This window comes from Odontesthes bonariensis, chromosome 19 (assembly GCF_027942865.1).
Source record: "Odontesthes bonariensis isolate fOdoBon6 chromosome 19, fOdoBon6.hap1, whole genome shotgun sequence".
Lineage (NCBI taxonomy): Eukaryota > Metazoa > Chordata > Actinopteri > Atheriniformes > Atherinopsidae > Odontesthes > Odontesthes bonariensis.
This window is the reverse complement of record NC_134524.1, coordinates 22,010,681-22,037,337: the sequence shown is the minus strand read 5'-3', so window position 1 is coordinate 22,037,337 and position 26,657 is coordinate 22,010,681. Positions and strand designations below refer to the sequence as shown.

Here is a 26,657-nt window from a genome sequence, read left to right as displayed (position 1 = left end):
AGACAAAGTGATGTCACAGAAAAACAAGAAAACTCTATTCAAAACGACTTTTAAGGCCTCAGATTTTTCTTTTGTGAGTTTGGCATTATTTGGTTATTATTTTCAGGATCATGTTTGGTTCAGATTTGTGGCTCCCTCTCCTTCAATTTCTGACATCAACATGCAAGTGATTATTGAAATGACTCTCCTTTGAGGCAGAACACAAGTTCATCCAACATACCAATATTCAACTTGGTCAAGGGGATGAATGGACCAAGCTGTATTATATAAAGATTCAGAGGCTGATAACAAGGAGGGTAACCAAGAAACTTCCCAAAAGTCTAACTTGATTCTAATTCAGTTTAAGTGTTGTGATACGTAATCATTTACAAAGTAACTACGGTGCAGTTTCATCCTTTGTTTCAGCTGGATCCAGCTAAAGGATTTAGTGAGCCTTTAGGGTATTCTATTCAGCTCACGTTATTGAAAAGAAATAAAACGTATCAGTGAAGCAAACATGACACAAAGAAAAAAAGTAACACATCATTTATATATACAAATGGCATCAATGCTAATTCTAAAACATGTGTTTTTCCAAATTGAAAAGGAAAAAAAATCCTTGCTGGCCTCTTGCTCAAAAACAGGAATATTTCTCCTGTGCTGCCATCTAAAGGACATATACTTCCACTGATATTTGACCTCGGTATAACAGCAAACCAAGTGCAGGAATAGAGATCCATCTTTTACTGAAAGCATTATTTGAAGTTATCGAACTGTTAAAAGACGCACATGCCACAAAAAAAGCACCACATCTTATTTTTCCTAATGGATCAGAAGTCAACCAATTATCATCTCTTCATATGTTCACAAGCTTTACTGAGCTTTATTTAGATTTAAGTTTATACAGAAGACATCAAAAGAATTGTAGATTATTGGCGCGTATGATTCCAAATTAAAATGCTAGTCAAGCATTTTAGCTTTATCAAGGGAGGAGGTGATGATGGTTTCAGCGAGATGATGTGCCAGTCGATGAATGCCGCTTTCGTCTGTTATCTGATCTCTGTTTCTGGCACTCAGGACCCAGTCCATGATATCACCTGACAGAGCCTCTGCAAAAGCCTCCATACTGGTTCCATGCGGAGAACCGTCTCTGGCCAAATCATTTGTGGTAAGCGAATGCATCAGATGCTCCATCAGCTCCAGCTGAGGGTCAGTCATGGCACCGTCTGAGTTTTCTTCTTTGTCTTTCGGCGTTGGCGGCGGAGGAGAGGGCAGGAAAACCTTTGCCAACCCCCCCTTCAGCTTCCGGGCGAAGCTGCTTCTGCTCCTTTCTAGCTCGGGGATCAGAGGGGTGGTTGGAGGGGCGTCGGGGTAGTCGAGGGATCCAGCAATAGGAAGGCCTGACTGGGATAGAGGTGGATGGTAGGGCTGAACATCTCTGGTAGTCTGGATTTCCTGAACTGGATCCATATCTGCATCCAACAAGTCTTCTTCTTCTTCTTCTTCTTCTTCCTCTTCTTCTTCTTCTTCTTCTCCAGATGTATCCACAAAGGACAGTTTTTCGTGATAAGTCTTTAAAGTTGAACTCCCTGAACCACCAATGTGAGCGTAACTCACTTCCCTCAGTGCAGTCTCTATTACCGCTGATGCTAACTCCTCAGCTAACATCTCCTGGTCTTGATCTGACCTGGGCACCTCGGGGTCCATCTTTTCCAGTTTGCTTTGAAATGACTGAATTATGTTCTCTGCCATATTTTGGGCAAACTCCTCAAGAGCCTCTGAGTTTACAGGACTTCCCTCGCCAGGAACGGGCTCTGGTACCCTCGAATCTGAATTTACAGCCTGCATTGGATCCTGTGAGGATAAAAAAAAAAACAATAATCCGAGTTAAAGGAAAAATATTTTTCCTGCTGCCTTTCTATTACTACAATGATATGGCAAAAGAAAGCATAGAAAATTGCCCAAATGGATTGGACAACTGCCTGGCTCAGATAATTAGTTCACTTTTGCATTTTTATTAGAATACTCCTTGCCAACAAGATCCGCTAAAGCCAGGCAGGATATAAATATTTTCCTTAAATGGTACAGCATTTTCCCTCGGTCTCTGTTCTATAAATATTCTCAAATTCCATGCCTGTTTCACATTAGGGCAGAAACTGATAAGCTACAAATTGAAAGAATACTTTAACAAAAGAGAGAGTATACTCAGGATTCTTACATAAATGGAAAAAGAACAAGAGGGAGAGAAACAACACAAACTTCCCCTCTGTAGCCTGAGATGAATAGTAAGATTAAGGCCTCAACCGCAGCCTGTCACTATATGAGCTGTCAGACAGTCAGGAAGTCGAGAGCCGTATAAGCTCAGCTCAAATAGCCGCGCTGGCTTCATCTGCAGCGACCTGTTGCCTTATCTAAGCTTCAACATCTGCACTTGATGCAGATAGAATTTTGTTTGAACGTCTTCATGTCAAGCTGGCAATGCTGCATTTAAACAGAAATGAAGCAAAGCTTGTGTTACATGAAGTGTTTATGGTATAGAAATCCAGATACATTTCAGTCTAAAGTACATTTTTCTGCACTTTCAGGTGATACTTTATAAACTGTTTTTTGTGTGTCAAGGTGTATATTAACAGAGTTTGTCAGCACTTTACTTAATGAATACAAATGAGTACCAACAGAAGTGCTGTTTCTCACATTCTCTGGAACACTGAGCCTCGGTCATTAAAATGAAATGCAGGTTTCATTGCTTTGAAGGCCTGTGATAACAGGCGGAGCTGTCCGACCCATTCTTGAGAGTCTATTTGTCGGCTGCACAAACATGAGGTATTGATTTTCTCATCGAACTTGTGATGCACAAGGGAATAAAAGCATGTTTCACAAAATCATAAACTTCCACTCCAAAATGTTTAGATTTCTTTGCGCTTTGATGAAATAAGGATATCCACACAAGGCCCCAACCCTACACATAAACACAATTTATGACATGACAGAAATTGGCTAACTTTACAGAGGTTAGCTCACACGAGCAATAGATCTTTGTCTCGCTAACACAACTGACTGAAAACAAATGATGGATTGAGTCGCTATGATCTCAACCATGGATTTGTGAACTTCCATTTTGAAGCCTCGGGTGAGCATTTGGCTATTGCCATTTTGGTCTTTGTGGTTGCCAGGAGTGACCATATTAAGAGGGTGGAGCTGGACAGTGACACTTGGAAGCTGACTGAACAAAAGTATTCATCTTTTGGAGGATTATGCCACCCACTGAGGCAGAAATCAGGGATTTCCAACATGTGTCACATCTCAAAACATGCTCTATTTTAAGGAAGGCCTAGGCTTTGAATACCCTCAACAATTTTACGCCTAAACCTAACCATTTGATTTAGGGTGTGCGCTAGAACATTAATCAATAGCTAACATTTTGTATACACTGTATTGAAAGATGGCAAGAGCTTCCCCATTTTGTGAAACTCTGCAGGGGAAAAGTGTTCATTACTCCAAAGGTGACTTCGGGAGAAAATCAAGCTTTTAACATTTTCAACATGCCCGTGTGTGTTGTTTTTTTTTAAATGCCGCAGCACATACCATCAGTAAATTAAGCAGCTGAAACCTCAAGCAAGTCACAGATTCAACTGATAAGTGTTTTGTGCATAAAAACAAAGTACCAGAATACCAAAACTAGGCAAACATGTGGAATTCCATCTCAAGATTAGTTTAAGCTTAGTTTATGGATACTGTGCAAATGGCAGCTCTTGTCAAATTTAACATCGCATTACCCGAAGAACTAAAAAGCTTTGAAAGCATCATTTGCCATAAAGAATCCAGTAGATTAATTGAATGCTGTCCAGAACTGCCATCCACTGAAAACATTTGACACATCACAAGACCAAAAATACCACAAAGGCACTTCATCGTTGATTAGCTAAAGTTGCTGTAAAATCTTGTTGTCCTTAGCTTCCTCATGCTTCAGAGTGTGGTTTAAAGAGGACGTGAAGCAGCATATGTGCCCCTGTCCAAACATTCCTGAAACATGTTACTGGCATGAAATTGGTCAATTTTTGTATTGTTTTCAATCAAATTATGAATTTAAACAATTTGCAAAACATCGTATTCAGTCGTATTCTATTTAATTTTGGGAAGGAGGCCGCACCTCCTTTTAATCGCTAGCCATTTGCAAGGTTATAAAATTAGACATTTTCTGACTGAGAAACTCGTCAGACTCGATTAGACGAACTTTGACACACTAATAGGAAACTGAACTTAGAAGAGATAACAGCCTCCTTATCTTTCTTCATCTACAGCAGCTACCATCCGACTGCAGTTTCTGAATCTCGCCATGAATTTTACTAAAGGCCTTTTATTAAGTCTAATTCTATTACATCAACTGTGGATACTAATTGGATGAATGTGCTATATAAATAGGAAGCAGCTTACTCATACACTATTATTATCGACCCTAAACACAGCTTCCTCTTCCTATCTTCATGAAACCAAACTGGGTGACAGTTTGAGCATCAATAGAGGTTTTACTTTCACCGTGTATGTCTATGTTTCAGACATTTAAGTAGTGCATCGCACTAATAGCCTCTTACTTATTCAGTCGATCTCATAGTCTGTGCCTGAAATGGACGGAGCCAAGAGAGGACAAGAGAAAGAATGAAGCACAGATGTGGAACAAATGACAGTTCATACAAAGAATGTGTTCTCTTGGTAGCATAACTTGGACATGCAACCATCAGAGGAGCGTTGAGCGAGCTGAGGATGGTTCCTCGCCACGTAACAAAACCCCCTAACGCAGTGCTCTGATTCCGAAGGCTGTGTTGCTAATTTGGTCACACCAACACATCTTCCAAAACTCCCACAAAGATGCAAAGTCTTTGCATCTTTCTGCTAAGTGTATTTTGCAAGAGTTTGCGTCACGCACAAAAGTTTAACTTGACCTTTTATTGTGGGCTTCTTTCTCCAATTTGGCCGGTGGCCAATGTAATGGGACGAGATCCAAAAGAAGATACAAGTTCCTTTATTTTAGTAAGGGTTCTGAGGAAAAAAATAAAACCTTAAACAAAAATAGAGAGTTGATAGGTTTACGAAGTGAGTTCAGAAAAAAAAATATATAAAACTCTCTTGGCCGAAAAGAGGCAAATAGACCCGAGGTGCAAGATTTACGAGTTAAAAAAACAGATCAAAAGGCACCGTCTGATTTATAACGGTAGCTGGCGAGACACAGAAGGAATCAAGAGGTCCAACTGGATGAGATTAAAAGCAACAGATAAAGGCACCACAAAATATGAAAGCAAGGTAACATAGTGTGGCCTAAACTGTCCACATATAGACCCACTTACCAGGGTGACAGTTGGGGCTGTAGTTTCTTCAGTGCGGATGAAGTACATGAAAAAGATTCGACATACAAGTTCACATTCACTAGTAGTACTCACTTCCTGTATGCAAGTGTGTGTGTGTGTGTGTGTTTGTGTGTGTGTGTTGTGGAGGGGACTTCTAGTAGACATCTACGTCACTGACAAAATGAGGAAATGACAGAATTATGTGAAATTACTCTGCGAGTTTGATAATTTCCCTCTGTTCATGTGGCTAAACAGAGCAGCCTTGGAAATGCAGAGCAGAACTGTAGCACTATCAAATTATATCACTTGCAGTTTAATGCAAAGCAACAGCGCAACAATGATCTCCAGTGCAGGAAATACTCACATCCTTTATATTACTTAACCCTTTAATGTCATCACTGAAAAAAAAAAAAAAAAAACATTGTTGCTTTGCATTCTTTTATTTCCTTGGGGGCAATAATAAGAAGAATCAACAAGAATACTTTGTTGAATCTAAGATGTCATTTTATGGTAAAAGCACCAAAATTTGAAGCATAACATTGACAAACATTTAGTATTGCATCACATGCACAGTTGATTCAAGTTGTAGTCAGAGTTTGACTTGTCCTGAACTGAACCACTGTCCTTATCCCAGTACACGTGCATGGGAGTGGAATACAATTACTGACCAAAGTATCCCCGTGGGAGATAATTGTACATGTAGGTATTTACTGGACTGATGTTTTCTTAAAAGGGACGCTAGCGAATTTGACAATTTTTTGCTCTTTGGCTGCCCCTGCAGTGTTGGCATGTAACATCACCGTCACAAGGCAAGTCTTAAGCCTGGTTTATAGTTGGTAACGCAAGACGCAACGCAAGCCCTTGCGCGGTTGCAAGCCCCCCCTTGCGTGCTTGCGTGTGTCACCTCAATTTTCTAAACTTCACGCAAGACGCAAGCGCAAGCCACTGGCTGTGTTCGAAACCGCCTACTACTTGATCGATCTGACAGTATGCAGAGCGTTTACACACAGTGCACTTCACTCCTGCCCGAGCCGAAATCAGCCGGCCTGAAAAGCTGATTTCCCTTAAGCTATAAACTCTGTAAATATATAACTTTAGCAACATTTGAAACATTTTCAGGCGAGAAAGTAGTCGTTTAGACCCCCAAGGTGTTGAAAATCTGACAAAATACCTGCTATTTACAAGAAGAAGAAGAAGCATGAATCTATGGAAGAGAGACTTGCCAAAGAGGTCCTGGCGGTGAATTTCCTTTCATCGTAGTAGGCTTGTCATTGAAAAAACCCGCTACTCCACCTACTGTCCTGGCGGTGAATCGCCACGCAGCACACGCAACCGCCGACAAAGCAAAATGAAGCATAAACGTCTCGAGCCATTAACATACGCGCAAGACGCAAGCGCAAGGGTAGTTAAAAGAAGTATAACTCAGCCTTTAGTGTGAGCCCTACACACGCACAGCCATACACTTCAATTTATTCTACGTTGAAAAGGCCACAAAGATGCCATCAAAAGCCCACAAAAATGTCAAGTGATTGTAAAGCAAAAACACGGTGCAGGTCTGGAAACCAAAGTTGTGACCTGCAGTGTCTCAGACCCCAGTAGTTTCAGGCCGAGAAGTAAAGTCAGTGGACTTCAAAATGAGGCAGGAGTCCATAGTTTTAGGGTTCACAACTTTAACTTAACTTAACTTAAACTTCTCCCTCCTCTGCACCGAAATAAAGTGTGCTTTAAAACTAAATGGAATGCCTGTTGGTTTAAGTGCATCTTGTCTCTGCCCTATCTCTGTCTGTTTTCAGGGTGGAGTCGTGGAGTTGATGTTAATCTTTCAAAAAGTAACAAAGTAAGTAGCAAAAACTTCTTACAAGTCGATGTAAATCATATTCATTACTTAAGCCGTTAGTGTGAGCTACTGCTGAAATGAATTATTTCTCAGGTACTTACATTTCCCTTATCTGAGAGTAGATGTGACATGCATACACCTCAGTAGCTGACGACAGAACATTTCCACGAGGAGCTGGCGTCACCGGTCTGGCAGGTTGGATGCAAGTGGGAAGGGCTCAGAGGTTGAGGCTTAGCAGGGGAGGTGGAGTGGACTTAACGAGTGACGTACTTTTGAAATGAAAATCGGATCGGCTCCCTTAATGAGGAACTTTCAAACAAAGAAGAAAAGGCCAGGCTTGTGTTTTGGGGACTTTTACCACTTGCTGGCGGCTACAGACACCCTAATATATACTCCTAAGAACAGAAAAAATGGATTTTTCCATAATATGTCACCCTTAAAGTTACCTGAACAATGATTTTGTCAGATGACACTGGTTATAAAAACAGGAATTCATTAGAGCAGAACGGATTCTGGAAAGGCAGGCCAAACCAGCTTCTAATCAAATTTAAACAAATGTGTTTTGTGGTGATGTCATCTGGAAAAGGAAGAACAGCCAAGAGAACAAACAAGGATTTTAGCTAGTTGCAAGAACAGCAGTGTTTTTCTGTTGGGGAGATTAACTCCCTCTGGTGAGGATTTGTAACTTTGTAGAGCCTTTATATGCAAAATATAAAGACAAAAGGCTGTAACTCACTGAATACAAGATAACAAATTGAGAGGAGAGTGATAAAACCACTTGAATGTATTAAAAGTGTATTTTCTGTGTGTCTTTTTGTAAAATAAACCGTCCCTGCGTTTAAAGAAAAAAAAAAGAATATATCACTCAGAGACTCAAAGGCTTACCCGGCAGTTTTGGATAAAATAATCCAAATCTGCACCAAAAACTCTCCACGAAGTTTACTGACAGTCAGACAAACTAATGAATTTTCCCTCTGGACTGGCACAGTAGAGGAATAACTCAGAGATCGAGCAGCAAATTGCTTTGCAATCGCATTTGAGAAGTTTGAGCGACATCAATATTATGTTTATGCATTTGGCAAACACTTTTATCCAAAGCAACTTAAAGGAAGGCAGGTAGGGGGTCTTGCCTAAGGACCCCTACTGAAGGTTGTAAGGACACTTGGCGCTTTTCCACTAGCTCGCTTTGGCTCGGCTTGGCGCACTATTGTGTGTTTCCACTAGCACGCAGTACCTGCAACCGGGTCGATTTTGCGTATCACCTCAGCCCTGGTTCCAAGCGGGCCGAAGCGTTTCTAAAACGTGACGTCAGTCGACTGCCTTCCACTGATTGGCCGATGAGTGTCGTCACTGGAAGCCTCATAACCGCATGACGACCGACTAGAATGTAAATAAATACAAGACTCCACATTTTACTGCTTCAGTTTGTACTGCTACGAGATGGCTTCGCAGAGGAAATCCACTCCTGGTCTGTTGTTCTGGTCTTCCGGATTTGTACATTGCTCGGCGCCGTGTAAATGACGTCACGGAGGTTTCGCGCAGTCGTGTTATGACGACCTCGCCCAGGAGGCACGAAGTGTAATGGAAACACAACCAAACCGAGCTGTGCAGAGCTAGTGGAAAAGTGCCATTACTGGAGGTTGCGCCTTTCATGGAGGGGATTTGAACCCAGGTCACCTACATGAAAGGTGGCAATCTTGCCACAACACTATCCAGTCCACATTAGGATTGCTGCATGAGAAATTACCTGAATATTTCTATATATATAGGGAATGGAATTATTGATTACTGGTCAGCGTTTTGTGTTATGTTGTGATTCATGTTAAAAAAAACTGAATTGAAAGGAAAGTCTCATATCCAGTAACTGTCGGTGAGTAAACAGCACAATGGCTCCCTTCAGGCAGTCGTGAAGAGCAAAAAGAAGCATGAGAGAAAAAAAATCTGCAAGGAGATTTAGATTCTCAATTTCTACATTCCACAACTGGCTATTCTGGCAGTGGTGCAATCTGATTGGTTTTGGGTAACTCTCCGTGAAATATTACCTCCGTGACCCCGGGTGTAGCATCCAAACCCCACCCATTTGGATTTCTTAGCGGCTTCAACCAATCTGAAAAATGATTAAACTATTCCGAGCAGCTCTGATGGAGACACAAAGAATCTGGAAGAAGCTTCTTTCAAATGAAAGCTTTTTGGCCTGGGTGAGCCACACATGGGAGGGAAGAAAAAGGATTGATGTGAGATGATATCTCTCGGTAGACTTTGTGATATGCCAGACTGCACTGCGTGAACTGCAGGCCTTGAAGGTGCTTTGGAATATCCTGTTGAAATACATCGAACGAGGGGGCAAATGCTTTTGTTCGGGATGACACAAAAACCATGGAGTGTTTGCTCATTGTGTTTTGCCTAGAGAGGAAATCATGCATTTAGAAGGTTAACCCAGTAATGACATATAGACTCTGTTCCCCGGGTCGAAGGAGAATTAGATTGAATTAAGCTAATATTTCCTCATTCTCTCAATAAGGCTCAAACACTTTATGGCCTCAGTTCCTGTGACTAAGACAAGAATTAGATCCCCAGCTCCTGGCAGTGGGTGAACTTTAGCTGCCAGCATCCTCCACTGTCCATCGGGATCCTGCCCTCCTGGTGCCAGAACGCCATCAAGAATTTTATGACTGTTTATTATCCAAACTGTTGCTGCAGTAACTCCGTGTTGTGAGCCCCAATGGGCCCGCTGCGCTCTTTCCCCCTGCAGTTCAGGAAATAACTATCTTTGTATCAGTGAGCTTATTGCTCAACATGATAATTTTAATACATTTAAAGAGTCATTGCAGTGTTGTGTGTTTGCGTAATGGAATTTAATAAATTTATGCATAGGCTGCCTGACACAAGGAACATATTATTGAGATATAGCATTGACTGATTTGACTGCTTTCCCCTTCATTTCTTATATAGTGGGGACATTTATCTTTTCTCTGTTTCATTCTACGTCATTCAGTTGAAGTGGGGTTGTGCGCAGCTCTTATGAGCAGTCACTATTTTACCAGCAGTAGACTACAGTCAAAGTACTTAAAGGGATAGTTCGCCTCTTTTGACATGAAGCTGTATGACATCCCATATTAGCAATATCATTTATCAAATTTCACTTACCCCATGCTGCGTACTATGAGCCGAGTTCCGGCCTTGTTTTGGTGTTAACGAAGGTAGTCCAGCTAGTTGGCTGGGGCTTAAAAAATAAAGCATTTTGCTTCTCAAAACAATATGCGTTCAATAGAGTAATACATTTGCATCACAAAATCGTTCAACAGAAAAAGTCAGACCTCACAATCGCTTGGCGCTATTTTCTCTCTCTTCGTATCATTGCGTGCTGCCACCTGCCGATAGCCGCGCCTGTTACGGTGTTTACTGCTCGGAAGCAGAGGACTGCTCAGTCTGCACTTCGGTCTGCACAGTCTACACAGCCCGTAGTGATACGAAGGTAGAGAGAAATAGCGCCAAGCGATTGTGAGGTCTGACTTTTTCTGTTTAAAGATTTTGTGATGCAAATGCATTACTCTTTTGAACGCATATTGTTTTGAGAAGCAAAACGCTTTATTTTTGTGGCCCCAGCCAACTAGCCGGACTACCTTCGTCAACGCCAAAACAAGGCTGGAACTCGGCTCACAGGACGCAGCAGGGGGTAAGTCAAATTTAATAAATGATATTGCTAATATGGGATGTCATACAGCTTCATGTCCAAAGAGGCGAACTATCCCTTTAAAGATTGCTGATGGGGCAAGCTAAGCTAACAGCTGCTCAGAAGAGAGCCATCAGTGGAGTCCATTTTCTCCATTTATTTTGTTTTCTATTTTCTCAACTGAAGCAAGTCTCGTGATGCTCCATGCCGTTTCATGCCCAATGCATTCTGCTGCTGATCAGCTGAGTCCTGAATTCTTTGCTTGCTTACAGCCTTCTCTGCCAAAGTGTGTCCATGCTGCAACACAGTCCACCTGACATTTGCTTGACTTTAAGTTTGGGAAGTTTTGGATGGTAAAAAATGCGCTTTTCTTTTGACCCTCTTCTTGGCAGCTCTGCGTCTTTGTCAGGAATCCTATCCGACTCTTTAAACTGAGAGCCCAATGCATCACTTCAACCTGTTACCCATAACATAGCAGTCGATCAACATAGTTACAGCTCAGTTGGGCCATTCAAATGCACCACCGTTAATTCTCCCAGTAGACATGCACTAAGCAGATTATTGAGTATCCAACTACACTGCAATGTTGTGGACTGTTTTCCAAGACATTGTGCCACTTCTAACTTTCTCTATAGGAGAACATTGTACATGTAGGCACAGCTGACTTCACTGCATAGCCATAAGGCTGATTCATACTCGGCGCAAACGCGCAACTGTTCTGGCTCGAGAACCATTAATGACGTCATCGAAAGCGCCAGCCCCTTCACAGTTCCTTCAGCTCATAAGCGCAGTTTGCGCCGAGAATGCGTCACATTTGCAGTTCTCTCCAGACCAGCGAGCATCACTGTTGAGGAAACAAGCTGAAAAGCATACGAAGAAAGCATACACAATGCCACCTGTGGTGTCACGTCAGCAGAGGCTGGCACATCTGATGCGGAATGAATTTACTCTGGGTGTAGAACTGTATATGTATCTCAGAGCTAAGCGGCTGCGGCAAAAACAGAAGAGAAGGTGGAATGTTCGTCCTTTGCAACAAGACGAACTTTGTCAAACGTTGTCCCAGTGTAACTTCATAGACGTGTCGTACAGATGTTTGTAGAGGCGCACCGTCTCGGTCACCGCGGTCTCTGCAGTGTTCATTTTTTCTTTTTCTTGGTCAGCTGTTTCCAGTTGAGCGCGCGTGAAGTCAGAAAAAAAGTTGTGTGCGCGCCCTTGCGCCGCGCGAGGATTTTCTAGCTTGCGACGGGGGGCGTGGCGGAATTTTGGGACACGTGACCGTTTGCGCCATTTGCGACCAGCTAGTATGAGCGAGGTCGCGCCGAGTAAGAATCAGCCTATAGTCTTTCAGTGGCTTGAATGGAGATTTTTGTCAGATGACACTGCAGTTACAAAGTCGGGATTTTATAAAAGCAAAGCGACAGTCTGGAAATGCTGTAAGTGACCATGACACAGGTTACAGTTTTTTAGTCTGAATTTCTGAGGTAATTAGTTGTCTGACAAAGAAAGTGACAAATAGGCGAATAAAGGTGTGAAAAGGAGCAGCTTTAAGAGGAATTCAAATGTATTAAGATACACTCACTCTTTACTGCTTCTACCAAAAGATACGAAAAAGACAGAACTTTGGAGCATGTGCGTTGCACTTAGGCCCCTTTTAGTCTAGTTCTGCATGTACAAATCGGAGTGATTTGAACCCCAATTGCATAACAAATGCATAATGCATAACTGCCCCCTGCCAGCACAGACCTTAAACCCTACCTGTACCCTCGTCCTCCCTGTCGCACCTCCATAATGTCATCATGCATCTGAATCACATATCTTAACACAGCCTCACCAACATCTCCTTCACAATAGGACACACTGAGACCCCCTGGGCTGCCCCCTCAAGCCTGTCTGGAGAAAGTTCTTGTGTTGCGGAAGACATTCTGTCCTGTTCCTGTACCTTAGAAATCTCATGCATCTGCCCTCAGTGACCACAGACCAGTTGACTTAAAATTCCATATCATGGAAATTCTGGAGAGACTGCGACTGGCTCACCTAAGTAAGTAAGTGAACATCTTTCAGGACCAACTACATTTTGCTTGATGCCTGGGTTTGCTGATTCAGTGACCCCACTCTCATCTGAATTGTGACGATCATGTTCTTTGATTTTTTTACAATGCTTCTAACAGAATTCAGCCTGTAATGTTATGTAAGAAGTTGCAGGAAATGAAAGTGGATGTTTTCACAACTACTTGACTTATTGACTACTGTAGGAACAGACCCCCAGTTGTGTGGGTTAAGAAGGCGGACAGCAGCACCACAGGGGGCCTATACTCTCACCATATCTCTTCACTCTGTACACCCCAGACTTTCAGTACAACTCAGAGGGCTGTCAGCTCCAGAAATACTCTGATGACTCGGCAGTTGTTGTGGGAATTGTGTGGGAATCAATTGTGCAATCTTGAACGCAAACAAAACCAGAGATGATTGGGGATTTTAAGAGGACCAGGAAAAGGCCAAACACTGTCTCCATCCTATGAGAAGACATTGAGGTGGTTGGGGAATACCGATACCTGGACGTTTACCAGGACAGCACATTGGACCAAAAATGCAACACTAAGGCTGTCTTCAATAAAGGACGTGAAAGACTGTGAAAGCTCAGGTCCTTCAGTGTTTGCACTAAGATGTTGCATATTTTCTATAAATTTGTGGTGAAGAGTATTATCTACATCTGTTGGCCCCAACAGATGTAGATAATCTTCACAGCATCAGGAGCCGGCAGAGACTCAAAGAAACTGAACAAACTGATAAGGAAGGCCCAACCTCGATATTAACACTGTATTTAAAAAACGGAGTATGATCAGTGTAAGGCTTCTTCAGCGACGCTGAGAGGTGCAGGAGGTTCTTCCTGCCAGCAGTCAAAACAATACAAAGTGAAAACTAGTGATTGTTTTATTTCAAATGAAAAATAAATTAATGAAAAAATACTGCAACAATATGAATTATCTCAATAGATGAAGTATTTTTTTTCCATTTCATTTCATATTTTCATAATGTTGGTGTGTTTTCTTCTTTGAGAAGTTTGATTTTGTACAGAGTCTGGTTTAGCTCAGACTAACCCAGTTTTCTTCTTTTTTTTCACACAGTAACGCAAAAGTGCTTAACCCTAAACCAGTGATGATTAAATATAAGCATTCAGGACTCACGTATTTATTGTATGCCTTGTTAGGGTGTCCGATTAAAGTTAAGAGGAACAAAAATTGTGAGCCAATTCAAACATCAGCTCATAAAATGCACATTTGAATGTGATTCAAATTTTGAATGGAATGAATTGAATTACTGAGCTATATCCCAAATAAGCAGATCAAATAATAAATAAAGCTACTATTCTGTAAAACAAAAAACAAAAGCCAATTCTTTGTTCTTCTTTTTTTCCATCAGAAACATGTGCAGTAACATTCAACACAACCTGTGTACTGAACTAATAGTCATATCATGACAAAAATGATTCACTCTTAAAGGAATATCATCTGCTGTGGTCAGTTCTATACATATCGGCAGTCTGCAAGTATCCGTGCATTTAACGGTTCGTGTTTATGTTGACAGATGGATACATGTGTTCATTTAATCATTCCATAACGTAGCACCAACAAGTCAGAGCTATAGAGTAATACAGAGTTGCGACACGCTTTGAAGTCGCCGCTAGGGCTGTCACGTGGTTCATGTGAGCCTCCGGAGTTCCAAACATCACAGCGCTGTCAGTCAGTTTGAACGGGTTTTAGCGGGACGGAGCACAAAAACGATAACTTTAACATTTACGACGCAATTTTCGGTAAATATTGACCCATAATGTGCATTGATCACTTCACCGACTATGTATTTTAATCAACGTTTTTCTTTTTTGGAGCACAGAGACACATTTATCACCATTTTAAATCGTAGAGGGTACCCCTGCATGCTAGCAGGGGGCAGCTACCTCGTCCTCCTTTATACTGAATCATGCCAGTGGTCCAGCTTACCTTCAGATCTACATCCTTCAACAGAGCATGATGTTACTGTCTGTTCCCAGGATTTACTCCTGTTGTCCCAAACACTCTATCTGTAGAAGATGTCATTCAGTCTGTCTGTTCTCTCTGGTGTCAGATGGACAATGAGCCCCCCCCTCCCGCGACCCGATCGACGGATTCAGCGGGTATAATGAATGGATGGATTAAAATATGAATTTAACTTTTTTTCTGGTTAAAACCATATTAATGACAAAATAAATGTGTCAGTTGTGAAAAAAATAAACAAAACAGATTTAAACCAAACATTTTATTATAAAATGTCATCATAGAACATGTAAAACAAGCCTTAATAAAGAAGTTATTTTACTGCTATCTCTACTGTTGGGTAGATTAATCTGCAACAATGAACTGTATTTGATCAAATTCAAGGGTTTGGACATTGTAGAAAAGTTCTGAAGTCCTAAGGGTTGATCCATGGCAGCAGCGAGCACCACATCTGCTGACCTCCCTGACAACAACAGAGAAATTAATAAATTTATTATCACAGCTGCAAAGTCATGCTGAAAAAAACTTACTTAATTAAAGAACAGTCAGCTAATGCCTCACTATGCCAAAAATGTAGTAATTTAATCAATTTACCGGAGAAAATACGTCAGAAATACCAAAAATGTATTAAATATATAGTATTTTGGTAATGTTTTAAAACCTAACAATCAAAACAACTTTACACAATGTCACCTGACAATAAAAAGTTAACGGACTTTAGTGAAATGATCACGTTAATTACCTCACGTTAGCCTCCGTTACCAAGCTTTAAGCTAGGTCCCTAAATCCATTCCATTTTTAACATCAACATCGACATTTCATGCTAACCAAATATAAAAATAACGATGTCTAAGAGTATACTTCTGATAGATAATGCTTAAAAATGTAAAAAAACGTTTAAAATGCTGTTATTTTATTAACTTACCAGTAATTGTTCTTGACGAGCAATTGAGGTTAACGGAGCTGCGTCCGTTGTTTGGAACTGTGGCGTCTCCGTGACCCACGTGACTTCCGCATTCCTTTCTTTCAATAGAAGTCTATGGGAGTGTCGCCACTCTCTTTTTACACCACTCTGCAACAAGTGCCTCAGTGCTTACATTTCTATTGGTTGCCAGGAGGTTTGAAATCTGAAATGCTCCTCCCTTTCAAGGTTCGTTGGATATTATTGGAAAATCAATATTATGAGATGGGTGGAGATATATTTTCACAATGAAGTCATCTTTGGCGTAGGTTCTACTGGCGTTTACATAAAGTACTAAATTCATAAATGCAATGTTTCTAAAATGTGATCAGTTGTTTACATAGCCTCTGCTTAATGTTTCATTATTTCTCACATTGACTTACCGGGCGGAGCCGTTGTGATGAAACCAACGCTTCCTCGCAAGCTGCATCCTTAGCGACTTTCTGATTGGTCGCTCCGGCTCAAATTCCAGCCAATAGGAATGAGGCGCTGGAGATTTAGATTCTCAGCTGTAACACTTTTTGTTTGCGCTCTCCTCTACGAAACAATTTAGCCGCTTTGAGATATTTACTACCGACACAGGCGCTTTGAACCGAAAACTGGATTACACAAGAGAGGAATACTCAGTCAGGTAAGACAAAACATTAACACGACAGTTACATTTCGAGCAAGGACCCCGTTCACGAGAGTTAACCCCACCCGTGCAACGTCAAAGTGTGCATACTGCATTGTCCTTTTTCATTCATTTGTCCAAACTATTGCACGTTGAGCCGCTCAACTTAGTTTCTAAAACCAACGCGCCATTTTTTTTTTAAATTTTTTAATTTTCGTGTGTGTCATAGACCACGGCGCAACGAGAGTTGTTTACTGGAAGAAGCCAGGCATGCCTTTAACGAGGGGAAAGAAATCCACAGCCGCCGCCGGGAGCAGGATACCCAAGCTAAATGCAGCAGGGACTGAAAACCAGGTAAGAAGGAGCGAGGTGAACTGTGTTTTCCAATGTGTTGTGTTGGCCGTTTAAATCCTAACAGGTCAGCAAACACAGTGCAGCAGCCGATCGTTCCTCACAAAGGTTTAACTGTATGTTGTTTTGCACCGACGTAATGCATCGTTTCTTCTATCAGCGGCATGCACAACGCATGGTTTTTTAAAAATTAAATTCGTGTGCATTTTGTTTTTGGTGTTTGTGTGTTTTAGGAGGAAGGCCTACAGGTGAAGAGGTCCTCCTCCCCTCCCCATGGAGCTCCAAAGAAGAGGACCGCTTTTATCGACATCACCAACGTAAGTGCTTAGTTGTAGAATGCAGTTTGGGAGGGTGAGCTGGACATGAGATTTTTATTTTTTTATTTTTATTTTTTTACAGCCACTGTCTCACTCTGCATAGACTTTATTTCCTGATTCCTCTTTACATGCTACATGGAAAAAGGTTGTACACTGAATTCCCTGCTGGCCTGTTTCTCTTGTAGTGGCGTGTCTTCCGCCCCCTTTTTCTGCACCATCTTGCAAAAACAGGGAAACACAAGCGTGTATTAATGGAGCCGAATTCCCAATAACTGTGTGCTCGTTCTGCTTCCTTTGCCTTATGTCAGGCGGCTAAATGTGTCAGAAATCCTGATTGATTCCCTTTAAGAAAATGTGTCAACTTGTGGCTGGCTATGGCATTTCCAGCGTGTTGCTCTGCTCTAAAAAAAAAATAAATAAGAAATCCAGATTTTTGTAACTGCAGTTCAATCTGACAAACATCACCTTTCAGGCGACTCACAGACAGTCTGTGCAGTGATTTCAGCTGTACTGAGGACTGTGTGGAAGCTGTTGGTGTAAACATGCTTCAGAGATGCGGCACCACATCAGTGTGTGTTTAATACCTCTGGAGAATCAGTGAATTATCATCACACAGTCCTTGATTTGGATCTAGATGAGACTGTTACATCATCTAAAAATGTAAAACCTAAAACGTTGTAAGCATAAAATTCCACTTGTGTTTCTGACTCTTAATTTGGCCTCCGTTCATGCTGTATTTGTTGTGTCCACTACAAAATTTGGCGATGAGCGCCAAAGTTCTCCGTCCTCTAAGCCAGCATCACTATGTTGATAAATGGCAGCTGAGAGGCTGCTGGAGAACTGAAGTTCCACCACAGGAAAGGGAGGCAGAATGAATAAAGTTCTGCTTAATGGACTGCAGCTGAGTAAACGAGTACCACTGAAAACTACTGATGGGTTGCTCAATTATTTCATGGTATACGATGACAGGGAGTTCACAAGGTCAGTAATCCATTAAAACATGCAGCTTTGTGAGGAGGCTGTTCGGGATCAAGCACCACCCTGAGCCTTTTAATGGAAGACCTGTTTGAAAATGATAGCATGAGTAAAACATCAGCAACAACCTGTCCTTTATATATGGGGTGTTGTGTTGTGTTTTTTTTTAAAATTTTTTTTATTTTGTGTAACCTTGCCAGCAAAAGGTTTAAGCCTTTAAAAACCAAATCAAATGTATTTGTATAGCACATTTCATGTACAGAACAATTCAAAGTGCTTTACATAAAATAAAAGCATTGCAGCGGGGAGTGGAAGAAGCATTAAAAATACATAAAAGAATATAAAGAGAAACAAATACAATAATTTAAATTAATTTAAAAACAAGCAACAGTCAAGATAAGTTAAAAGATATCGTGCAGATTTCATGCATAGAGACATAAGAAAAGAAATGTTTTTAACCTGGATTTAAAAATGTCTACATTTGGTGAAAGTTTAATCTCCACTGGCAGTTTGTTCCACTTATTTGCAGCATAACAGCTAAATGCTGCTTCTCCATGTTTAGTCTGTTTAGTCTTTATAGAAAAAAGTTGTAATCAGCTTCCACCATCAGGCCTGCACATGATACAGTTGGGTCACTGATATTTCCATGTGTCTTTGGTAAAAGTTTGTAATGGTACCAGGTGAAAAATGGGGCAGATGTCTGTGGTGGCCCTCGGCTTTCAATCATTGTGGCGTTGCAAAAAGCAGAAATCCAGAGTCCTCCACCCACCGCGGTTACCTCTGAAACTTTGGTTCTCTGGGTGGGTGTGAAGACCTGAAACCACCACGGGGTGTTGCTGGCTCTTTGCGAAACCACTCCATGATGTGTAACTCGGTGCATGCACATTACGACCTGTAACAACTTCAGTGCAAGTTGGCGAAGTTGGCCGGGACGTGGAGGGTGAGACTGATGGTAGGAGAGAGGGCACCAAGTCAAAGTGAAACGGAGCAGTTGACGTAGAGCTCAATGAAAGGAGAGCACCGGTGATGTGATTATGGTTGGTTAGAGGAGGGCGAATTTAGCTTGGTTGCATTTAAGCGATATCCAGAGAGGCAGCATAGCTAACAGTCGCACAGGCATTAGTTTATTCAGCTTAGAAAAAGAGAGGAGAATTTTCCAGGTTTGATCAAACGGAAACTGCTGAAATGATATGGAGCCTAACACTCATCCTTGTGTAACATCTGTCTGAGTTTAAGCAGTCCGCTGCTTGCCCACAACATGTATGCCTACTTTGCTTCATGGTAAAGTCTGGCCCTGACCTGTACTTTCACATTTTAAAGGCCTCTAATCTTCCTAAATACCGACATTTGGATATATACAGACATGGTTGTACTCTTGTTATGTTACTTGGTGGTATATCATTGCAACATAGCACACATAACCCTCCCCTGTCAGTAAGATGACCAGGACTGAGTTCCCTGAGCGATTTCTTTGTGCCTGTCCACCGCTGTGCTAGTCCGAGGCTAATGTATCGTAGCATGTCCTGTTTAGAACATTTCAGATCAGGGATTTGTGATTTTTAGACTTGACCATAAAATCCTGAGGAGAATATCGATTGGGAAAAACAGTCACGTATATCATTTCTCAGCGTTTTAACATGTTTTAAGCAACTTTTTTTTTTTTCTTTCCAACAGTTTTAAAGATGTTCCTCTTCAAATTCCTGAATTAGCATTCCTCAGACTTTAGTTTCCTTCTTAGCTGAAGCTCCACTGCATCTTGGCGAGCTGTCTAACAGTCTTTAAACGTGCTTTAAGCAGAATCTCCTTCATCAGGCTGATGCCTGAGACCTTTTCGGTTTCCCTCAAACATCTTCACCAGCTTGATTTTGATTAAATTTTTCGAAAGGTGCATCTCTCTGAAGTAACTGGGCCCATTTTGGCCTTTGGGTGGTTTCTCAGAGAGGAATTTCGAACTGACTATATCATTTCAGACACACTCTGTTATTTTAAAACTCTTTATCCCACCTACGTTCCCAGGCTCATAAGGTTCAGATCAGCCTTCCTGGGAGGAAGAAGGAGACCGGGAAGAAGGCGGCAAAGAAAACCAAGTCGGTGTCTGCAAAGAATCAAGCCAACGTGGAAAAGTGAATCATTTGTAACCTTCTCAGATGACTTTTTTTGTGTGTGTGTTGTGCCTCTCCTGCTGGTGGCAGGTGGCTTTAATTCTCAGCCTCTCGCCTCCTGCAGGTCATCGTCGGTGAGCTCTGAGGGAACGTCGACTGACAGGGAGACGACTGATACGGAGGAGAGGGAAAAGGAGAAGGAGGAAGAGGAAGAGCCGCAGAGGGATGTCACAGCTCCAGTGGAAAAGCTTGTGGATGCTTCGCCCCCTGCTGCCCGGGATGTGCCGGCACACCTTCAGAGACAACATGTAAGGAAAATGAGACATTAAAAATAAGGTGGGGGGTGGGGGGGAGCGAAAATGTTTCAGGACTTTTGCATCTAATTTCTGTTTCCTCCATCCATGTAGATCCCAAAGGAGTTCGACATCGACTCTGAGAACTCGGAGGACACTTACATGTGTCCAGAGTATGCAAAGGACATCTTTGACTATCTCAAGCAGAGAGAGGTGAGCCTCACTGAGCTGGAACCTCCTTATCTTTTTCTTTTTCTTATTTTTGAGGGATTCGAGTAGCTTTTAACCCTTTTTTGCTTCTGAGGCCTCTTCAGAGACTAATAGCAAATGTAAAGGTCATCTCTATTTTCCTCTACTGTGATTCGTCGTCTGCAGGAGAAGTTTGTCCTCTGTAACTACATGCCCTCGCAGCCGAGTCTGAACCCAGAGATGAGGGCGATCCTCGTGGACTGGCTGGTTGAAGTGCAGGTGAGTTCTGCTGGTGTTTAATAGAATTTCAACTTTATTTTTATTTTTTTTTCCATATCTGAGGCACAACGGAACCCCACTTTATTGCCCGTCTGCGTGTTTTTGTAGGAAAACTTTGAGCTGTACCACGAGACCCTCTACCTGGCTGTTAAGATGACAGACCACTACCTGTCCAAAACCCCCGTCCACAGGGAGCTGCTGCAGCTTGTCGGCTCCACCGCCATGCTCATAGCCTCCAAATTTGAGGTGAGGACGCAAAAACCTTCAAAGCTCACCTTTATTTATTAGTTTGTTTATTTATTTATTTTTTTCCCCAGTTTTGTCAGGGTTTTCATTTTGTAGCACTTGATGGGAGAGAATTCGCTCACCGAGGAGCCGACTCAGCTGCCCTCCATTTTCACCCAAACACTTTCTCATCATCTAACATTTGTTTGCAGGAGCGCAGCCCGCCTGGTCTCGACGACTTCCTTTACATTTGCGACGATGCCTACAAAAGGGAGGAGCTCATCTCCATGGAGGCCAACATCCTGCAGACGCTGTCGTTTGACATCAACATCCCCATCCCATACCGGTTTCTCAGACGCTATGCCAAGGTGAACAAACAAACATTGCACTAGGGCTGAGCAATTTTATCGATACTGCGATATATATCGATATTTCGTTTCCCGATAAAGTATCGATTTTTCAGCCGCGAGTATCTATTTATTTTTTTTTTTTAAAGCAAACTTTATTGAAAAGTCAGACATTACAATTAGTGAAAACACAGAACATTAAGGTAATACAATACAATGCCAGGGGGTCACATACAAAACGGTGATATATTAGTAAATAAAAATGTTGTCTAAAGTGCATAGCTCTCACGTTTGTGACATGTTCGTTTGTTTCTGTTTGTCTGGCTCTGTTGTCTCTCCGGTTCAAAGGTTGGACCACCAATCCAATCAGCAATGATTCATGTCAAATCACACTGTCCCTTTATTTTATTTTTCCCAGAAAATGATATAAGTGTATCAAATCGTATCGTTGGCTGAATAGCGTGTCGTATTGCGAGATTAGTGTACAGGGTTCCCACGGGTCATGGAATTTCTGGAATATCATGGAATTTCATAAAAGTTTTTCCAGTCATGGAAAGTCATGGAATTTTCTTAACAGTTGTGTAGAAGCAAAACTTGAGTGTATTTTGTTGCTTACTTTTTTGTTTGGTGTATAACATTGTTTCTGGTTATAACTACAACGCTTCACCAGAGATGGTTTGGTTTCGCGCTGTAATGTGCAACATTCTAGAATGCAATATCTTCGAGCCCACTGAAGTCTGGCAGTGGTGGTTCGGCGTCAGTTGGCAAACATGCCTAGCAAATGCAGGTTCCAAGAAAGTTGGCTCGAAAATGACGATTTCAGAGGCTAGCTATCGCGAATTGATGACCACATATTCTGTCGAATATGTGGGAACACGCGTTGCGGAGCCATGCGACAAGCAAAAAACATGCTTCACGGTTGCGGGTGGTGAGATCATCGACCTTGTCACAGCCTAGCATAACAGCAATGCTAGTACAACCATCCACAAGCGAGCCTGAGCCTGAAGCTGCTCCCATCCCCTGTTCCAGCGATCGTTCGTCCATCCATCCATCCATTATCTTTCGCTTGATTGCTTGGTTCCAGCGATCGTAAATATTTAAATTGTTTTATTTACCGTGTGTTTACAGGGCTTTCAGCCGAGAAGGGTGGTCATTTCTGACATTTACACTTAAAGGCCTACAGAAAGCTGACACTGCACCCAGTACATAATGATAATACATACACAGAGGAACAATAATGATCAGTGGACTCTACACCAAAACATTTCATAAACGCATGAAATTTGCGATCTTTGAATTTGCTGCTTGGAAATCCTTCCTGGAATTCCAGACTGGGGGCGGGGCTTGCGTGTGACGTCACAGGTGCCATAGGTTTTCCTGGCTGCCGCTATTATGCTTGTTGAGTGGTGAAGGCAATAAAACGTTGGGTTCAGTGCAGTTTTTATTGCGAGTAGATGTACGAAGTGCTGTGGGTGCGTGTGTTGCCCTCAGCAGCAGCAGGGAGCTGAACACGGCGGGATGGCTCCGGCTGATTTCACCAGAGAGGAGGCAGGCGGACAGGGAGACACAGACACAAGACCGCGGGTCTCTCTGCTTCCTCTGTCCCCGGTGGTGTGAGCTGCTGAGGGCAACACACGCACCCACAGCACTTCGTACATCTACTCGCAATAAAAATTGCACTGAACCCAACGTTTTATTTTTCCAAGCGTCGTCCCGCGGCACACATCGAAATTTGCCGTGAAGAAGCTGTCCAGGTCTGGCAAACTGCTGGCTTGGCTACTAGAACTACTAGTGATTGTTCCAGCAGCTGGCACTCGTGACGTCACGCACCTGTCGTTCCAGTTTGCCAAATTCGAGTCAAATGTGGTGATAGTTTATTGGGCCTAATCAGGACTATTCAGGGGCCTAAAATTATTTTAAAATCATAAAAAAAATCCTTGGTATATAAGGAATCGATCTGCTATTTCAGTTTTGTGCAAAAATATCACCTTTCTGTAGGCCTTTAAGTTCTGCATATCTGTGGTTGTGTAAACCTTCCTATAGACAAAGAACAGCTCTAGGGGTGAAGATAATCTTGTTTTCACACTTTTAAAATATTTTGAATGTCATTTCTTTTTACGGAAGTGGTCCTGGAAATTTAGTTTTTTGGGTCTGGAAAGTCATGGAAAATCATGGAATTTTATATCTGGGAACCCGGAGTGTATCGCTACAGCCCTACATTGCACCCAGCTGCAGGGCCATCATGTTTTTCTGGGTTTAACATCGGCGTGCACGCTCTTCAGCGCCGACGTTTCTCACAAAAGTGTTTGCTCCCTCCCGTCTCTGCAGTGTGTGAGCGCCGGCATGGACACGCTGACTCTGGCTCGCTACTTCTGTGAGATGAGTCTCATGGAGGTGGACCTGGTGTCGGAGAGAGGCTCGCTGCTGGCCTCGGCCTGCCTGCTGATGGCGCTGATCACCAAAGACCTGGGAGGATGGGTGGGTACACAATCGGAAGATGGAGCTTCCGTTTGTTTCTTTAACAGCAGGACATTACATTACATTACGGTCATTTTGCAGACGCTTTTATCCAAAGCGACTTACAATAAGTGTGTTCCACATCGGTAGGATAAAGAACTTCAGGTCACAAGAAATCATAAGTGCATTTCCTTCCTAAACCAAACAGCTAAGAGAATAACTAGTGCTATAGTAAGTGTGGTAAGTTAGGTACCTAGACAAATGGGAAGACAATTTAGAAAACAAATAAGTGCGTAAGGAGGTAGGACGAAACAGGTGATGACCTTCGAGGGCAGATCTAGGTTGTGTTTCCTGAAGAGATGGGTTTTCAGCCTGCGGCCAAAGATGGGCAGCGACTCAGCTGTCCTGACATCAGTCGGGAAATCGTTCCACCATCGGGGGGCCAGAACAGAGAAAAGCCGTAGCCGTGTGGACTGGCGCAGGGACCTCTGAGTGAGGGGGTAGCCAGGCGCCTGGAGGCCGCAAAGCGAAGTGTTCGGGCGGGGGTGTCGGGCTTTGACCATAGCCTGGAGGTATGAAGGAGCTGTTCCTTCCACTGCCCTGTAGGCCAGCACCAGAGTCTTAAAGCTGCCGTCGGCAGGTTTTCAAAATTCCGAGTCTAAAGTCGGAAAATTCGAACTGATACAACTTTCGGGTCCCTCCCCCTCTGTGGACGAGGTTGTGCACGTGAGTTGACACCAGTGTGCGCGCACACAAGCTGGGGGCAGACTCACGCTCAGCACGGAAGACGTGGTTGGTGACTGTTCTGCTCAGATAATAGATAAAAAATAAACCTAACGTGATTAGTTAAAAACAGCCGGGAGCGCTCGATTTTTGCAAGCATGATTACAGGCTTTAGAGGGAGCTATAGATTTCGGGATTTTTTTTTCCTAAACAGCCTATTTAATATTCTACTTCCAGAATCCCATGACAGTTGAAGCTAATATGACTTAAAAAAAACTGGATGCAAGCAGCTATAGGGAGCCAGTGTAGAGCGGAGAAGGGGAGTCGTATGGGAGAACTTGGAGAGGTTGAACACCAGACGAGCAGCAGCTTTCTGAACAAGCTCGTAGAACAGTGTAGTGCCCCCCCTCCCTGCTTGCTGTGAGTGATGAGCAGGCAGCTCTGCACGCTGTATGACGGCTGGAGGAGGCGAGCCTCCTAAACTTTTTTTTTTTTTTTTTTTTTGGATAATCTGTTTGGATTCAATTTGAGTCGGCAGAGTTTAATGAATTTTCCTCATTCTGCGTCTCCGTGCGAGCAACAAATGCCCATCCGGTTTCTCTCCTCCTGCAGTCCCCCATCCTGCACTTCCACTCCGGTTATCAGACGGTGGACTTGGCGCCCGTGGTCCGACGGCTCTATCTGATGCTTTTAGCTCCTGCCGATGAGAAACTGAGAGCCATCAGGAACAAATATGCTCATAAGTGAGTCCATTTTGAAGTCTGCAGATAAAATCCACAGCATATATATATATATATATTTTTTAAACTGGTCTTGTTGATGTTAATACAGTCTTCCATATTTTTCAGGGTATTTTTTGAAGTGGCGTCTCTGCCGCTGGTCGACATGGACGTCTTGGAGAAAGCTTTAGCCTCTCAGTAAAGACCTCGGCTCTGAAAAGGGTCAAACTAAATCTGAGTAGGGTTGAAAAACTTTCCCTCTGACACAGTGTACATAATTTGCTTGTAAATATGTTTTAATATTTATGTGTGTAGTTTAGTCTGTCTTCCATGGAATATTGGAAATAAAAACTTAATCCCAGTTCCTAAAGAGTTCTTTAATGTGGGGCATTTGTTATTAACACGTTAATGACTTATTTTAGTGTTGCGTTAGTGCAAACTTTGGCATTTACTTTATAAAAACAAAAAAAAATCTTAATTCATGAGTAACCCGTAAGCCCCGTCTCTGTGTATGTAGCACAGAACTGAAAGTGTTTTAAAGAGAAGTCGGCTACTTTTACTGATGGATTATGCAGTCGCCCGCACGTTTTATAAGTTTTCAAAAAATGTTAAAGTTGGCGTCTGTGCGTGTGTACTTTCATAAGTTGTACAGAGTTTATCATGTTAATATCGCTTACGTAATTATTTGTATAAAAGATGAGCAGATGAAGCTGTGCTGCTTTTAAATGGCTGTCATGCGTACTCTTAAAATAAAGATGTTTTTAAAAAAAAAAAATTTTTTGTTTGATAAAATGGCTCTTGATTTCAGTCTTCATTTGAAATGTATTTGTATTCTGGTGCATGTGAAGCTCAGCCTCATTCAAATGTGTGCAGACTGCAGTTATACAACTTCGCCACAAGGGGACAGTGTTGTGCCGTTGGATGATCTGATTTGTTAGACTATATTTTCTTAAGCGAATACTTTCCTGCAGGAGCTGCCTGCTGCTTTGGGGAGGGGAACTTATTCATTCTTTGCAATGAAAACTATAGTTTTAAATATTCCCAAGTGTTTCTACAAGTGACTTATTTTATTTTTGACATAAAAATAAATTGAACTGCTTCACCTCTCGTGTTAAAAAGTAAATCGGTGTCTGAGTATGGAGTTGTATGGAAATTACATTTAGAATTAAAATGATTAGTCAGACACATTCCTTTGACAGCTATACTCTTATGCATACTGAGACCCCCCCTGTTGCAAGACAAAA

The 26,657-nt window shown here is 42.2% G+C and overlaps 2 protein-coding genes across 4 annotated transcripts; one reads left to right on the top strand and one right to left on the bottom strand.

Annotated features, from left to right (window-relative positions):
• Positions 1–510: 510 nt before the first annotated feature.
• On the bottom strand, positions 511–7,344 carry LOC142368541 (uncharacterized). Of its 3 annotated transcripts, XM_075450741.1 has the most exons (3): positions 7,260–7,314; positions 5,322–5,347; positions 511–1,833 (listed from the first exon to the last, which is right to left on the bottom strand). In XM_075450741.1, exon 3 carries the CDS (start codon positions 1,825–1,827, stop codon positions 940–942), a length of 888 nt encoding a protein of 295 aa, XP_075306856.1. In that variant the 5' UTR covers positions 1,828–1,833; positions 5,322–5,347; positions 7,260–7,314; the 3' UTR covers positions 511–939. The 3 variants fall into 3 exon arrangements, with proteins under 3 accessions (XP_075306856.1, XP_075306855.1, XP_075306854.1); XM_075450740.1 differs by lacking the exon at positions 5,322–5,347 and having other exon boundaries at positions 7,260–7,344; XM_075450739.1 differs by lacking the exon at positions 7,260–7,314 and having other exon boundaries at positions 5,322–5,435.
• An 8,965-nt stretch (positions 7,345–16,309) lies between these two features.
• Positions 16,310–26,146, top strand: ccnb3 (cyclin B3). Its single transcript, XM_075451028.1, has 12 exons — positions 16,310–16,454; positions 16,666–16,790; positions 17,021–17,104; positions 20,096–20,202; positions 20,306–20,489; positions 20,589–20,687; positions 20,850–20,942; positions 21,051–21,188; positions 21,380–21,535; positions 23,843–23,992; positions 25,307–25,437; positions 25,543–26,146. The coding sequence occupies exons 2-12, from the start codon at positions 16,707–16,709 to the stop codon at positions 25,613–25,615; spliced, it is 1,299 nt and encodes a 432-aa protein (XP_075307143.1). The 5' UTR covers positions 16,310–16,454; positions 16,666–16,706; the 3' UTR covers positions 25,616–26,146.
• The last annotated feature ends 511 nt before the right edge of the window (positions 26,147–26,657 follow it).

What these genes read in the sequence shown, in the direction of transcription:
- ccnb3 (XM_075451028.1), top strand. Translation starts at nt 16,707, where the DNA reads ATGCCTTTAACGAGGGGAAAGAAATCCACAGCCGCCGCCGGGAGCAGG. An exon ending in AATCAAGCCAACGTGGAAAA is followed by an intron (nt 20,203 to 20,305) that starts GTGAATCATTTG and finishes CGCCTCCTGCAG; the next exon opens with GTCATCGTCGGTGAGCTCTG. An exon ending in CACACCTTCAGAGACAACAT is followed by an intron (nt 20,490 to 20,588) that starts GTAAGGAAAATG and finishes CCATCCATGTAG; the next exon opens with ATCCCAAAGGAGTTCGACAT.
- LOC142368541 (XM_075450739.1), bottom strand. Translation starts at nt 5,369, where the DNA reads ATGTACTTCATCCGCACTGAAGAAACTACAGCCCCAACTGTCACCCTG. An exon ending in CAGCCCCAACTGTCACCCTG is followed by an intron (nt 1,834 to 5,321) that starts GTAAGTGGGTCT and finishes TTATCCTCACAG; the next exon opens with GATCCAATGCAGGCTGTAAA.